Source organism: Eublepharis macularius, chromosome 4 (genome assembly GCF_028583425.1).
Source record: "Eublepharis macularius isolate TG4126 chromosome 4, MPM_Emac_v1.0, whole genome shotgun sequence".
Classification (NCBI taxonomy): domain Eukaryota; kingdom Metazoa; phylum Chordata; class Lepidosauria; order Squamata; family Eublepharidae; genus Eublepharis; species Eublepharis macularius.
In genome coordinates this window covers 156,038,740-156,054,706 of record NC_072793.1, presented here as the reverse complement: position 1 = coordinate 156,054,706, position 15,967 = coordinate 156,038,740, and the positions used below count along the sequence as shown (strand labels likewise).

The window sequence follows — 15,967 nt, the reverse complement described above, 5'->3', positions numbered from 1 at the left end:
TTGCCTTTTCTGAAGTGCAAATATGCCTGAAGGGAAGGAGGCGTATCTCCTCCAGAAATTCAAATGCACCTCAAAGAACAGGTATTTCCGAGAAGAACAGTTTGAAATAACAAGGGATGGCTGGACAGGTTACTGTCATATTGCCTGGGCAGAGGTTGTTTCATGGGTCTCGCCAGCGCTGGTGCTAAATATCTGCACTGGCTGCCAGTTGACTTCCAAGCACAGTTGACTTCCTTGGCTGCATCCACACAACACTTGCACTTTTCAGATGCAGAGTTTTGGAGCTAGGGTTGCATGCCAACAAGCCTAGAGAAATAGACCCTGTCCCTTTAAGAGAGGCATAACTGGTTCTTTTTTTTAAATCAGAGGGTGTTACTTGCCATGCCATGAAAAGCTTCAGCTGCCCCTTTCCCACTTTAAGAGCCTGTGTGGTGCAGTGGTTAGTGTTGGACTATGGTCCAGGAGACCTGGGTTTGAATCCCGAATCTGCCATAAAAGCCTACTGGATTACTTTGGAACAATCACTCACTCTTAGTCTAACCTACCTCATAGGGTTGTTGTGTATGGAGGAGAGGAGAATGATATAATTTGCTTTGGGTTTCCATTGGGGAGAAAGGCCAAGATATAAATGAAGCAAATTTTAAAAAGCTTTTAGTAAAGAGGCAGGACATTTTTTTCTCTCGAGGTCTGTCGGCAACCCTATTTAGCATCCAACGATTGCAATGGAAGCGTGTGTTATGCACAATTTCCAGTGTGCATGGTTGCCATTTTGTGAGAACGGGGGCAACACATGCATTTTCCAAGACCCATTTAAAATAGGGGGGAACTTTGTTCCCCTATCCAGCACAACAGTGCTGAATTTCTGTGCACTGGGCTGCACAGGAAAGCTCATGTTGGAATAAATGAAATAACTGAATTAAATAAATAAATGTTTAAACTACCACCGGACTTTTTATTTTGCAACTATAAACTATCATGGGCGTTTCTTTTCTCTTAGAAGACAGAAGGGGGGGAGCATGAGTTTAAATTAACCTTAAGTTAATTTTATTTCAAATACCCTTTTTGTATACATCTTCCAGGGTCCATAAATTCCTTTTAAACACACAATTTATCCTTATAGACTCTCCTTCCCCACCCAAAATGGCAGAACATAATTCAGGCATAACTTTCAGCTTTCCATAAAATACGGACTCCGAGCCATATCGGTCCGCAGCAAATTCCACAAACAGCCGTGCCGTACCTCTTATTAATCACAACCGAGACACAACACAGTGTGTAAGCTCCTCAGAACGCTTCAGTAGATTGCATATGCAAGAGAAACCTCTCCCTTGTTTTTTTAAAAAATCCAGTTTAATGAAAAGTTCTGGAGAACTCAAAAGCTGGCAGACGTCGTGCGTTATTTTGGTTGGTCTTAATAAAAGGTACTGCAGGGACTTTGTTTGTGGATCAGCTGTCCACAAACGCTCTTCTTGAAGTCGAATGTCCTTGTCTGTAAGCCCCATTTCAAGGCGTTGGTTCCTTGATGGTTTCTCTGCACATCTACACTACAAACACAAACTGGTTTCCAAACTGGTTCAACTAGAACGAACTTCTTCCGAGGCACCCTGGGAACTGTAGTTTCGGGAGGCTCTTCCAGAGACATGTCTAACAGAGCCGGGCCGCTCATCGAACTACAATCTCCAAGGTTCCTTGCAAGGGAAGCCACGACAGCTAAAACTAGAGGATTTTTTTTTTTTTACGTTTGTACTCTCTGTGTGCAGACGTGCTCCCAAGTCTTCTTCGGCACACTTCCTCGGAAGCAGCGCCGCAGCCATTGCAAAAGCAAGACTTCTTCCCAAGTGAAGCGCATGGTCGATCGGAGATCCTGGGGAGCCCCCTGGGTTTAAAATCCTGAACGGGGGGGAAAGGTACGTCTCTAGGACCTGGGAAGAGTTGGGCGATGCGTGACTCATCTCTGGCATCCAGCTGGCCCGGCGCTTCCTCCAACAGGAAGTGCCGCAGAGTTTGGCTGCCCACCTGAATAATCGCGTGTCTGCAGCTGGCGACCCCCCCCCCCCCCACACCGTTTTTCTGTCTCTGGCTTGCAAGTTCTCACGTGTGTTGAAATCTGCTGCAACCCCCCCCCCCCCCGTTCTTTTCCCGAAGATCAGATTGCATAGCAAATCTTGCCTTAAAAAAAATTCTGGGTCCCATGCCAAAGGAAACCAAGTCTGTCCCCTCCTGTTCTCAAAGGAAAGGGGATTTTCTGTCCCCCGCCTACACACTGTAGCGGAACACGAGAAAAGGCGGTTTAGGGCTGAGGTCCTTTCTTAGGAAGAACTAGTAACCTGGAGAAGGAGGGGTGGAAAAGGTAAGTTGGTATTCCAGGTGGAAGTTTCCCTCGCGTTCATAGTTCTGCTGGGGATCTTTAAAAAAAACAAAGCTACTGGATCTATGGCTAAATCTCCGGGTGGATTGTTTCTTCCGCTGTTTGCTGGAGAAGGAGAAGAGAAGATGTGTGTTCGTTCCTCTTTGATACAAAGCCCTTAAAGAAAAAAATGAGATGTATACCCCCTCCACCCCTTCCTTTTCCTGGCCGAGACTCTGGCACGTCCTCCTCTAGAGGAAGCGCTTGGAGGCTGTTCTCTGTGCACATCCATATGTGCCTCCCTCCCTCTCCCATTTCTGTGTTGTGATTCCCACCCACCCCCAACCTATGTGACTGTAGACAAACGATGAATTTTATTTATTAAATTGCAGGTGGTACAGTAGAGTCAGCCTCATTTGTTGAGTGTGTTTCTGTGTGTGTTTGTGTGTCCTCCCACTGTTCTCTCTGGCTAAGCAAAGTTGTACAGGTTTTCGAAGCAGGAACAAAAACCTGCAGAACTGTTCAATCAGAGATGGTAGTGAGATGAGTGTGTACATTTGTCGGGCAAACTTTGCTTCTCTAAAAAAGGATTATGTGTCTCTAGCTTTGATCCCCCCCTCCACCCAAGAGCTTGATTTTAAGGTTATGTTGATCACTAGACTTGATTGGGGAGGACTGGAAATTGTATTATTGTTGTTAAAGTTAGATGCACGTGTGTATATGCATGCACCCATACACACAAACGTTCCTCTGCAGATGTCTGAGTTCCTGCATGTGTAGTCCGTATAACTGGTTTTCAGTTTGCAGAACTGGTATGTTTTTTGTTCTGTGGGGGTAGCCGATTCTGATTTCGACAAGGGACGGGGCTGGTGTTCAGTCGCTAACCTTTCCAGAGGCTCGGAGGTGACGGCTTCATAGTCGTTGCTCAATAGATGTGCCATACTCGCGGGTTGTTTTTCCTGTGGTCTCTGCTCAGACTGGTTTTGCAGGCTTCTGTGTAGCCCTTCAAGGCAACACCTGGGGAAAGAGCAACCCTGAAATTGCTGGGGTTAGGAAGCAAACCGGGTTCCTACTCTTGGCAGGCTGATCTGGATTGTGAGAGGTGGGGCTGGGGAGGGGGGGGCTGGCTGTCAGATTGGTGGTTGTACCTTTGGCCTAGCCTTTGGTTCTTCAACCCCTTTTTTTCTCTGCAGTTTTAAGATGAAGTCCAAATAAGACGGGACTTGTTTCAGGTTGGGGGGCAACCTTTGAAAATTGGTTCAGAATTCAGCTGCAAGATTGCTGGTGGGTATAGGTCACATGCATTGCATTTCCTCTGCGCTCCAAGAATTGGGCTCAGTTCAAAGCAGCTGGTGACTAGTTTTTATAGAGGCCTGTATGGTTTTCAACCAGGGTCCATAAAGGACTGCCTGCCCGTATGTGAATCTCCCCTAGTTTTAGGATTATCATCTGAGGCTCTGTTTTCTTTTCCCACCCCCTGCCCCCATTCTCAGAGGTGGCCATGTAGGATGGGGGCTTTTCTGTTGTGGAACCCATACACACACACACAGTCCTGGTGCCAAATTTGCTAACTTCTGAGCACCAGGATTTTAAAATGGGCTTTTTAAAATGTGGGGGTTGATCTTTCTAAACTGATTATGTTTATTAAGATTAAAGTTTTAGATTTTATAAAAAAATCTTTCCTTTTGCGGACACATTTAATGTAAACTTTTAACAATGCTGTTTTACAAAGATAATTTATGCTGATTATATTGAATCCCACAGATTTTTGCTGTGACCCCCTCCCCCTCCTCACAGCAGACCTCTGAGTATTCTTGGCATTTTCAGGGGCATTTTAGGCTGCAGTGGAAGGGGGAGATGAGGAAGAGCCACTTCACTGGCAGAAATCCTTTCCATAAATGTCCTGTGGGATCTAAGCTGTTGTTCGTGATCTGTGCCTGTGTGTTGTGGATTTTATGTTTTATTGGAAATCACGTTGAACAGATCTGGCAGTAGAATACAAATATTTTAAAGGGTGTATAATGACGATCCTGTCTTTTTTTCTTCTTGGACACTCCGAGCAGCTTGCAGGGTGCCCCTTCCTGTCCTGGCATTGATCAGATCCACACCTAAACGTGGGATAAAATATAATGTAAAGGAGCCTGACCGTTTATTATCCTTTGCTTGTTCTGCCGCTGCAGTTCCCAGGACCAAACTGGGGGAGCAGACTTCAAGGGCTGTGTGTCCCGCTGCATGGTGGTGGCCCTGGGGCTTCACCAGAGAGGCTTCTCGGGTCTAAACCAAAGATCTCTACATCATGCAGAATAACATTGCGACTGTGGCCTTGCTGGGTAAGAATCCCTCTCCGTGCTTGTTACGACAGTCTTAATGTCTCAGGCTTGAGATGAGGCAGTGGAGGGCAGTAGGTTCTAGCAGTGTGGTTTGGGTTGCAGCAGCCTTGTCACTTTTTCATTCAATCTTGTGCAGGGTTGCCCATTGATGAGCCGGAGCTGATCTGCAAGATTGAGCCGGGGGAAGAGCCGTGGATCCCAAGTGATCAAGCCTCTAGAGAGAGGCGGATCCTGCCTGGAAACAAGTCAGGTGAGGAGCACCCTTTTTCCCGGAAATAATGGAGGATGGGTAGGCATACCTTTCTGACGGAAATGCTTCGGGGTACTCAGGAGCTGGCTGTGGTTGTCCAGCAGTGCAGAAAATGAACTCTGCACATGTTCAGAGGCGCTCTCTTTATGATTATTTCCTCACACCTTAGATGCGAAGGGTCCTCCCAACTCCCAGATAACTGGGGTGTGCCCTTCATTTGAACATGTGTTGGTTAGCAGTGTACGACGCTGCCTTGTTGAGTCTGCCCATTCCTTAAACAGATACATTATTCATTTATTCAGACTTGTCTTCCTCTGCCCTAAAGGGTTCAGGGTACATTACAGTGACACACCTGGAAATTCTTCTCTGTCTTGAAGTCTCCCAATGTGCGTTGCTCCATGCGTCCCTCTCCACCCCATCCTGCTTCTTACTCTTTTACTGGGTGACTATGTCAGTATTCCAGACTCAGATGCTTTGCAATATCTCCTCTTCCATGCAAACAATACAGTCTAGTTGTGCTTCCCTACACTCTAAACATTTTCAGGATGTCTTGCATTGAGATGCAGTGCCAATGTCATAGAAGACAGAGGGTGCAACGCATACTCCATTCTCTATCCTGCCCTATTTTCAAGGAGCTCAGAATGGTATGCATGGTTCTCCTTTATGTATTTTAGCTACACAACAGCCCTGTGCGGTATGTGAGGCTGAGAGAGGGTGATTGGCCCATAGTCACTCAGTGACCTTCTGTGGCAGAGTAAAGGTCTGAACCTGGGCCTTCCTGAATGTAGTCAGATACTCTAACCACTGTACCATGCTACTTGCTGCTCATATCTTATAAGTCCCCTGGACAGGACAGCAGCTGCAGGAGGAATGAACTTGCTTTGCTTTGGTGGAACAGGAAGCAAGAAGGCCGAGCCTCACTGGCTGCTAGAAGCAGGCATTCAAGTGTTGGCAAAATATGTGGATCCTTGGGCCTAATGCCACACCTGGACTTTGGGCAGGCAAAGCAGAAAGGCCTGCTTGGAATGTAAGAGAGCATTTAATGGGTATAAAGGAAAGCTGGATCCTTGAGAGTGAATGGTCTGTCAAAAAGAGTTATTGATGGTTTACAACTCTGATTTTTTGATGGTACAATAATACACGAATGAGGTTTGCATGGTCCTCAGTACATAAAACACCTCTCTCAGAGTTCATGTTAAACCAGGTTTAGAATGGTACTGGTTTGAAGAAGGGCAGATTTTTCTGCTTCTACTCACCATACTTAAACATGTTCTGTCAGAAATCTTTCAAATCTGATATTTTGGTTATTGCCCATGGGTGGAACCTGTTACATTCACGCTGGATGGGGAAGTTTCATACAGAGCTGCTTTCCCCTGAGCCAGAACAAAGGCCTATGCGATCTAGTCCTGCTTAACCCACCCAGCGAGAACTCTCCACGGGCTCAGCAAGAGGGATTTCCCAATCTTGCAATCTGAGATGGTTTATCTGGAGATGCTGGGGATTAAAGATGGTAAATTCCTGGTAAATAATTCAGACGATGGACGGTATGAAAAGAGCAGCTGGATCCATGCAGTGTTAGATATTCCACTGATGTTGCAATCCAGCAGTTATCCACGACTGGATTTTCCTACGTGGCTAAGCAAGTCCAGTGACAAATGACTGCTATCACACAGTATCCAAAAATGTATGGATCGGTCCTCTGTAGCAGTCGGAAGACTGAACGTGGGCTGCTGCTCTCCAGACTCTTAGTCAGAGAAGGATTTTTCTCTACCTGTGTTTCCTTTAAGTGGCAATGCCACTGATTGAACTTGGGTGCTTCTGCACACACACACACATGTACAAGAATGCTCTATCACTCATCTAAGCCCTTAGAAAGGCTGGTGGGGCATAACTGGGTGGCAGCACTGCGCCTTGCAGGGGGAAGCTTTCCGGTTCAACTTAAGCATCTCAAGCTTAAACAATTCTTGTATATCAGAGCTGGGGAAGACCCAAGAGCGTTGTTGCCCATACTGTACTAGGTGAACCCACAGTCTGACTCTTTGTTGGGCCGCTTCATATGCAAGATCCAGAAATTCATCAGCAGTAAGCGTTCTCCCTTCTCAGCAGACCTTGGAAAAAATTTTCCTGGGTTTGTGGGACCCACAAGGACTAGCAGCCATGTGGGTTGGTGGACTGGGGATGGGAAGGCAAAATCTTCCTTCCAGCCTCTTCCGTCAGCTGAGCTTCACTGGTCCACGAGAAACAAGGGAGCAGTTTTTTCTATTCCCCACCACCACGGCAGTCCACCAAACCACATAGCTGTTAATCCACACAAGTCCTGTTGACCCCACAAATAAACTTCCCTGGAGTCAGAAATTATTGCAGGGGGTGAAAGATGCAGGAAAGATCCATGGTTCTTGCTCTGGATCCAGCATAATGTCTAGTGTTCAGATCCCTTCTTGGCATCAAGCTAATCTGGAGAGCCGGGTTTGATTCCCCACTCCTCCACTTGAAGCCAGCTGGGTGACCTTGGGCTAGTCACAGCTCTCTGGAGCTCTCTAAGCCCCACCCACCTCACAGGGTGTTTGTTGTGGGGTAATAATGGCATACGTTGTAAACCGCTCTGAGTGGGCATTAAGTTGTCCTGAAGGGCGGTATATAAATCGAATATCATCATAATCATCATACATAGACGAGTCTAGGTCAGCCACCAGCTCTCATCCTGACGGATTTCACAGGGTTCAGTGAGTAACGTCACCTGTGACATTTTGCACTCCTTGCATTTAGGCCAAGATAGGATAATGGTTACACAGCTGACAGGTGGCCCTTCCCCGTGTTTCCTCATATGTCCTTAATACTCAGTTAAAAAGATGAGGAGCATAATTATGTGAGCTTTAACATGGTGTTACGAATGCACCCGAGCTGCCTGCCTGCTAAAATTCTCAACTTACCTGCCAACCATAGGTGCTTGCTGGGCTACAAAAAAGTGAAACATTTTAAGTGTCTGGTTGTATTCACTATGTGTGACCCGGTGAGGGACTATTTACTAGCTTGCTTTAACCCTTCTTGTCCTCTCCCATAGGTGGTGTAACTCCAGAACCTGCGATTGCTCCTTACAGGCAGTATCGTGGCACCACGTGGACCTACCCAGAAGTCATTGACCTCCTGGTGATCTGGAGGGAACGGGAGATCCAGCAGGAGCTTCAGAGGAGCCACAGGAATATAGAAACTTTTCAGGTGGTTGCCAGCAAGATGGCCAAGAGAGGTCACAAGCGTTCTGCTTTGGAGTGCCGGTCTAAAATCAAAACCTTGAAGAGGGACTATAGGATTGCCAAGGCCAATAACTCCCCAGGCAAAGGGCATTTAGCTTGGCTTTTCTATGATCGGCTGGATCACCTCTTGGCTAATGATGCAAACATCCCGCCTCCGGACAAACTGCCCAATTTCAGTCAACGTGGGGCGTCCCTAGCAGACACCGTCTCTCAGTGTTCCACAGAGGAGGAGCCTATGCTGGATGGGGCCAAGGAATGTAGCCCGGCCAATCGGGAGCTCTTTGCTCTGAGAACTCAGTCGCCCACAGAGATCTCCAATATGACAGGCTGCTGTCCTGTCTTGCAAATCAAGGAAGAAGCCCCTGATGATAGCCCAGTCATGCCTCCAGTGGGTGAGTGGTGCTCTTAATGACCTGCGGCACGAAGTTTCCAAAAGGGCCTTTTGGCATGAATTCTGGAATTGTTGACTTGCAGTGGCAGCAAAGCCTGGACTTGCTTTGGCACTTCAGGGCATTTGTGCTACCATGCATGTTTTAGATGAAATTGACAAGTCTGGAGAATGTGCTGTGTTGATGGCCGCCTAGGGCTCTTTGCCTACGCTACCACTGTAATATTTAGACGAGTGAATCTGTGATTTCATGTTATCATGGACTTCCTCCTCTTGATGTGTAGGTGGCCAGTGGTTGATGTACACTGGGCTTGTAATTCAAATTGGGACACCACAGACATTTCTGTGGCATGGAGGCTAAACAGTGAATGCTCTTCCCACAGACATGTCCATCTGATGATTTGGAAGCTAAGGGCAAAACAGATGTGCAGAAACCACATGTGAGATCATTGTCAATGGGCTGTACTATTTCCCTGTGTGGGTGTCTGAATGTTAATGTCCTATCACCTTGTACATGTCAGCATGGAGGTTTGTAGGCTAGCCTTTTCCCCTGCTAACTGTAATTGTCGGGAGTATTTTATAATTTTGTAATTGTGGGGAGTATTTTGTATAGAGGAGAACAAAAAAAATCCAGCCCCTCTATCTGCAGTGCCCATTGACATGAAGCTTGGGGGTCATCAATAGGTGTCTGCTTTGAAGTGAAAGAGAGAGAGGGCCAGAGCAGGGGGGAGGGAATCTAGTAAATGGGCCTGAGCCCTTGAAGGGTGTCTGTGAAGGAAGACTCTTAGTACACTGGCATGAAAATCAGGAGCCTGCTTCATGAGAGTCACCAAGAGAGTTGGGTAGGTTGCTCAGCCTGACCTACTTGACAGGATGGTTGTAAAACGGAAGAGGGGAGGATCTTGTAAGGTGGCCTGAGCTTCTTGGAGGAAGGGCAGGATAAAAATGTGATGGAAGATAGAATGCATTCACACAGATTATGTTACAAGAACATAGGAAGAGCCCTGCGGGATCAGACAAGTGGTCCATCCAGTCCTGCATCTGTCTCACAGTGGCCAAACAGTTGCTAATGGAGGGCCAACAATGGGGCACAGAGGCTGAGGCCTTCCCTTGAAGTTGCCTCCTGGCACGAATTCAGAGGTTCAGTGCCTTTGAATGGGGAGGTTCCCTTTAGTCCCCATGCCTAATAGCCACCGATAGCCCTACCTTCTGCGACTATCTAATCCCCCTTTACAGCTATCTCTGCTTGCGGCCATCACTACATCTTCTGGCAGTGAACTCCACATCTTAATCACTCATTGTGTAAAGAAGTATTTCCTCTTGTCTGTCCTGAATCTACTGCCCATCAACTTCATTGGATGCCCTCGAGTTCTAGCATTATGGGAGAAGGAGAAAAACTTCTCTCTGTCCACCCATCTACCCTCTGCAGATCCCAGTGTAATGGAGGATGAGCCATACTAACACGGGAAAAGTCAAAGAGGGACCTAAATCTCCCTCCATGATGACTGTGTGCTTAAGTGTGTTTTGTCAAGGAAACAATATGCAACCGAAATGGATTGTGATGAGCAGGAGAACCATCCCTTAATCCTTGTTTATGTCCTGAGCGATGCCATTGGATTTTCAGAGGGATCCCTATTCATTGGACGTCCCCTGCTTTTGCCGTGGGGAGGGGTTGTAGCTCAGCGGCAAAGCATATGCTTGGCCTGCAGCAGATGCCAGGTTCAGTCCTTGAAGGAAGGTGTGACCCACTGCCTGAGCTCCTGGAGAGCCGCTGCCAGTTGAGTTGATAATACTGACTTGGATGGACCGATGGTCTGATTCGATACAAGGCAGCTTCATGTGTGTCCCACAAGTTCTGCCATAATCAACAGAGAGTCCCACCTCCAGATATTTGAAGGCTTCAGAGCAATCTTAGAGGACAGGTGCAGGGAGATGGCCCCAGAGTGGAATGTATTAAAGGTTTGAACAAGGAACCTGTGGTGGCTTCTGTGTTGCATTCGTGATGATCTCTTGCACATACAATGTCTGGATTAGTGTTCTGGTAATCAGGGTGAGCTTTGTACTTTCCTCTTCTTCATCCTCTGCAGTTACTCAGCCATGTATGTAAGTTCCCAGCATCGCTCCAAGTCTGTGATGGACCACTTGGTTGCCTGTGTGCGCTTTTTGCTACAACAATCAAAGAGGTTTTCATAATGCCTTGACTCTGGGCTTCTTGCTGCTGCGGATGAACACACCTGTCCTTCTGGGAATAATCAAGTGTGTGTCTTTTCAGGCTTTGCAGAAGTCAGCAGTCCCGCTCCCCCACCGTCCTCTGCTCCCTGCGAGAAACCAGCCAGCTCCGCCTCAACAGCAGGTAAGAACAGACAGTTCCTTTGACTGGTGCTTGGACTGCCTGTCACTTATGTTTATAAGTAGCCAATTGCTTGGTTGCCTAAAGCATGCAAGAATCTCCTCTAGGGGTCCAGAATGCTGACCCATAGTACTTAGCCCCAGATAAGTGCATAGGATTGCAGCTTAAGAGAGTTATATATGGTACTTTGAAGCCTAAACAAAGATAGGCAGGGCCCCAACCTGATTGGGAGAAAACAGAAGCTGGGGAAGGGATGGATCATGAAGAAGCTACCTTATACTGAGTCAGACTATTGTCTGCTCTGCATGGAAATGGTTCTCTGGGGTCTCAGGTAGAGGTCTTCCACATCACCCTTATTCTTTTAACTGGAGATGCCGTAGTTTGAACCTAGGACCTGCATGCAAAGCAGGAGCCGTGCTACTGAGCCATGGCAGAAGCAAGAGTAATAATAAGCAGCCTTGCAAATAAGTACCCAGAAGTTACTAGTCCAAAGATGTCTTTATAAGCTCAAAATGGGTAGCCGTGTTAATCTGTCTGTAGCAGAAAAGAGCAAGAGTCCAGTAGCACCTATAAGACTTAAGAAAATTTGTGGTAGGGTATGAGCTTTCATGAGCCACGGCTCATTTCTTCATTGTCAGTCACATGTAGCCCAGAAGATGAAGATGTTTGCAAAAGCATCCCTGCCTGGGCTCCTGAAAGTAATTGCGACTTGCCACAAATAACCTGATGAGTGGTACTTCCAAGCCTAGCAGCAAAGCATGAGTTGGAGCAAATGCTGTTCCATGTCCCTGTGGCTCATCTCAGATATTACACCAAGCTGCGGTTAAGGAAGTTTCACTGTGACTTGATGGAATGTCTGAACTGACAAACTATAGTTTGTGATCAGGCAGAAACCAAAACTGGAAGTTGATTGTTTTGAAATCAGTTTGCAAACTAATTAAGGTTCAGTGAAGGATCTGAATGGGAAAGGCTATGAGTATTGCTCTGCCTTCCAAAGGCCCCGGTATCATGGGAGTATTGAGGAGGTAGAATGGCTGAACTGAATGGCTAAGCTGTAGCTTGGATCCAGCGATCATTTCTGCTGCAGAGAGATTTCCACTGGCAAAATGGGAATTTCTTGCCTCTCCTGCCCTGTCGCAGCCCAGCATGGTTCCCCAAATACTAGATCTGTGGAGCAGCATGAGGGGTGAATTATGGATCTGCAGTAAAAGGGGAAAACCAGCTAAAATTGCCTCCCCCCTGCCCCCCCGCCACCGATCCATTAGCAGAAATTACTGCTGAATCCAACTATATATATTTGGGAACTTAAATGACTGTCTGTGATATCTGAATCTGAGCCTTTCTTGCTTATATTTTTTGCTGCGTGTCTCAGCTAGGGCGCCTCAGAGTCTCCCATGGTATTCTGGTTTTAAATTTCGTGTTGTGTTTTTTCCAGATGGGGCAGTAACACCCTCCCAGAGTCCCTCGCCCAGTCCTGTAAGGTCTTACGCTGCGGAAAGACTCGCCAACATCCGGAAACGGAAGCGGAAAAACAGGCAAGACTTGGCCTTGGAAATCACTCAGGCAGCTGACAAACGGGTGCAAGTAGCCACTGACCGAATCTTGGCTGCTCTCGGGGAATACGCCAGGGCAGATCTGGAGGAGCGAGAGAGAGACCGCGTGGACACCGAGCAGATCATTGCGCTCATGAATCGGCAGACGGAACTGCTGGAGTCGCTGGTGCGGAAGCAGGCTGAGGCCCAGGCGCCAGCAACCCCCATGCTGAGCCGGCATGCCCGGTTGCCACGGCTTGGGCAGCCCAATCATTCTGTGGAGCCTTCTCCCTTGCGCTTGGCTGTTCCAAGACGGCCGGTTTCCAGGGCGAGGTACAGAAGGTGACTCTGGAGCGACACGACTTTCATTGAACAATTTGTTTTTAGAGGTTTTTGACATGCTGGACCTTGGGCGGCATCTTTGTAACAGGTTGTGATTTTACTTTTCAGGAATTTCAGATCTTTTTATGATAACGAATTGTTTGCTGATTGTGTAAAGAAAAGAGAGAGAGAGACAATTAAAGTAGCGGTGTGTCCTTTGTGTGTATGTGTTATGAGCATGGTAAACAATGAGGGAAGGTGGACCGCTGAGGCATTTCCATAACATGTTGGATCCAATTGGATCATTTCGTAGTTAAAACTGTTGTGTCGTATTAGTAAAGCTGTCCAAGGCCTCCCATGAGTTCTTTGGCTAAGCAGTGATTTTGTAATGAGAGACATTCATACAAATCAAAAGCATTTATGAGGAACCCTAGCTCAGTGGTAGAGCATGTACTTTGCATTTAGAAGATCCCAACCCCATTCCACAGCATGTCTGCTTGAATTTGCCCAAGGAGCAGATACAGGGAAAGACCTTTGCCTAAGACCTTGGGGAGCCTTTGCCAGTCCAGTGAAAACAGTGCTGGATCTAAATGGGTCTGGCTCTGTATAGTTCAGATCCACAGCTGCAAAGAGTAGGGTTGGGGGAAAGGAAAAAGTATATATGCTATAATGCAATAAAACATATCAACAGTCATAATACCAAAAACCAGGGAGAAGGCCAATAAAAGTTAGTGAGGGTATGCCAAAAAAACCCAAAGAAGTCTTCATCCGCTGGTGGAAGACAACGAGAAAACAGATTAATCTCCCTGGGGACGGAGTTCCAAAGTTTTGGCACCATGAACAAGAAGGTCATTTCTCAGGTTGCAGCCTGCCTGGCTTCCTATCGGAGGGCCACCTGAAGCAGGGCCTCTGCAGATGCCTGGAGGTACATATGGGAGAAGACTTAGGGTATGCTGGTCTCAAATTGTATAGGGCAAAGATTAACACCAGCACCTTGAATTGGATCTGGAAACACGAGAGGGGAATGATACGGTCCCTGCAACCCATTTCAGTCACATTCTGGTCAGTCTTCAAAGGCTTCATGGTATATTGCAGCAATCTTAATCTAGATGTTGAGGGAAGGTGGCATGGTATAGCCCCATCTCGGAATATTTGGATGGGCAACCACCAAGGAAGACTCTGCAGAAGAAGACAATGGCAAGCCACCTTTGCTTCTCACTTTCTTTGGAAGCCTCATGCCATAAGTTGGTTGAGACTCAACAGCATGCACACACGCAATCTAGATGTTACTCGGGACTGTGCCACAGTGGTAAGATATCCCTTTCCCTGGGAATGGCTGCCACTGGTTCACCAGCTGAAGTTGGTGGGAAGCACCCATGACCTCTGCTGCCACTTGTTTATTCAGCAGGAGGCTCAAGTCCAGGAACACCCCCAAACTATGAGCCTGCTCTTATGGGGAGTCCAGAACAGGAGATAACCCATTTCCTGGGTGAAACCTTGCCCCCGCCAGTAGTACCTCCATTGTGTTGGGATTCAGTTTCAGTTTGCTAATTCTCATCCATCCCAAACTGCCACTCTGTCTGCTGGGGATAGCACACATGCTCATCAGCGCAAGGGGCAACATGTCTGGCCATTTCAAACCTGTGCCAGTATATATTTTGGCTAGTTTGTTTTTCAGTACACCATTTCTACTCACCTGCAAGGATAAGCTTCTGTCCACTCAGAAAACAAACAATTACAAGGCAGTATTCAGATGAATTGACCTTAGGCAGTTGAATGAAAACCATTTACAAACTGAGGAAAGGGCTCAGTGGAGGTGCACTTGTTACAAAAACCGTCTTTACAAACTTGCCCATATTACGGTGTGCAAGACAATGGCTGAACAGTGATGGGAAATTTTGGAGCAAACCACATTTTGTGAGGGCTGCCATTCCCCCTTTGCTCAGTGTGACACAGAGTGACGCATGCAAGCAAGGTGCAGTAGCAAGATCATAGGGGCTACCAGGCAGCTGTCATGGGGGAGCACCACAAATGATCAGGGTGCAAGATGCACCCAACTTTCCTCCATGGCCCCTGTTCAAATTCAGGAGCTTTGTCTTAAAGGGAGGGCAGCTCATGAAGAGAACGCAGACCTGGAGGCAAAATAAAGTAAACTCTGGGAGAGCCTGAGAGCCAGAAAGGGCCGCAGCCCTAACAGCAGCGTCAGCAAAGGTGCTTCCTTTGGAAATTTCATCAGTAAGAGCAGTGTGAGGCTGTGAGCTTCACATTTCACAACAGAGATTTTAGCAGGGAGCAATATAGCACCAAGAACAGCAGCAACATAAGGGCCATTTTTAACTGGAGTACCAAAGGAAGTAAGGAAGCCACGTTGCACCATATAGGAATATAAAATAGGGTTGCCAACTTTGGGCAGAGAAATTCCTGGAGACTGTAGAAGGTGGGGTTTGGGGAGAGCAGGGGCCTTATCAGGGGCCATAGAGCCCATCCTCCAAAGCAGCCGTTTTCTCTAGAACTGATTTTTGTTGCTTAAGGCAAAGTTTATGGTCTGAAGATGCAAGACGTAACAGCTTTACTGAAACAGATCTCAGAGTGCAAGCTTATGCAAAAATTTTCTAGTCCCACCCAGTTGACTGGAGTAACTTTGCACAGAATTGCACTGTAGGTGTGTCTGAGTGCCAGACTTCCAGGAATCCCAGTCCCAGAATGGAAGAATATGGGATGTGAGTGCAATAAAACAAATAAATGAAATTATTTTATTTTATTTACATCCGTCCTTCCCCCCAGTGGGGAACCAAAGCAGCTTCCATCATTCTCCTCTCCTCCATTTTTTCCTCACAACAGCCCTGTGAGGTAGGTTAGGCGGAGTGTACCTGATTGGCCCAAGGTCACCCAGGGAGCTTCCATAGCAGAGTGCGGAACTGAACCTGGGCTGCCCGAACCTTAGTCTGTCTCTCTAGTCACTATATGAGGTAATTATTGTAACACAGAGCAAAGTGTTCATGGACAGAAATAGAAATGCTTACAGTAAAAGTCAAATATCGTTCTGCTCGGGAGTGGGCATTCTTGATGTAAACCATTTTAGCTATTCTTGGGGTGTTAACTAGCGAACACTTCATTCGATTTGAATTTTATATAATTACATTTCATTCTGTACTTCCCCTTCACCAGTTGCAAAATTTCTTTTCTTTTTTTTAATGC

At 46.9% G+C, this 15,967-nt stretch overlaps 1 protein-coding gene across 2 annotated transcripts; it reads left to right on the top strand.

Annotated features, from left to right (window-relative positions):
- The first annotated feature begins 1,760 nt into the window (after positions 1 to 1,760).
- LOC129328388 (uncharacterized) lies at positions 1,761 to 12,989 on the top strand. 2 transcript variants are annotated; one of them, XM_054977418.1, is made up of 6 exons: positions 1,761 to 1,907; positions 4,528 to 4,677; positions 4,814 to 4,927; positions 7,989 to 8,570; positions 10,839 to 10,919; positions 12,352 to 12,989. In XM_054977418.1, exons 2-6 carry the CDS (start codon positions 4,644 to 4,646, stop codon positions 12,792 to 12,794), a joined length of 1,254 nt encoding a protein of 417 aa, XP_054833393.1. In that variant the 5' UTR covers positions 1,761 to 1,907; positions 4,528 to 4,643; the 3' UTR covers positions 12,795 to 12,989. The 2 variants fall into 2 exon arrangements, with proteins under 2 accessions (XP_054833393.1, XP_054833394.1); XM_054977419.1 differs by lacking the exon at positions 1,761 to 1,907 and having other exon boundaries at positions 3,469 to 4,677.
- Positions 12,990 to 15,967: the final 2,978 nt, after the last annotated feature.

Coding starts and splice junctions, on each gene's coding strand:
- LOC129328388 (XM_054977418.1), top strand. CDS start 4,644: ATGCAGAATAACATTGCGACTGTGGCCTTGCTGG. Junction 4,928..7,988: donor CCTGCCTGGAAACAAGTCAG/GTGAGGAGCACC, acceptor CCTCTCCCATAG/GTGGTGTAACTCCAGAACCT. Junction 8,571..10,838: donor CCCAGTCATGCCTCCAGTGG/GTGAGTGGTGCT, acceptor GTGTCTTTTCAG/GCTTTGCAGAAGTCAGCAGT.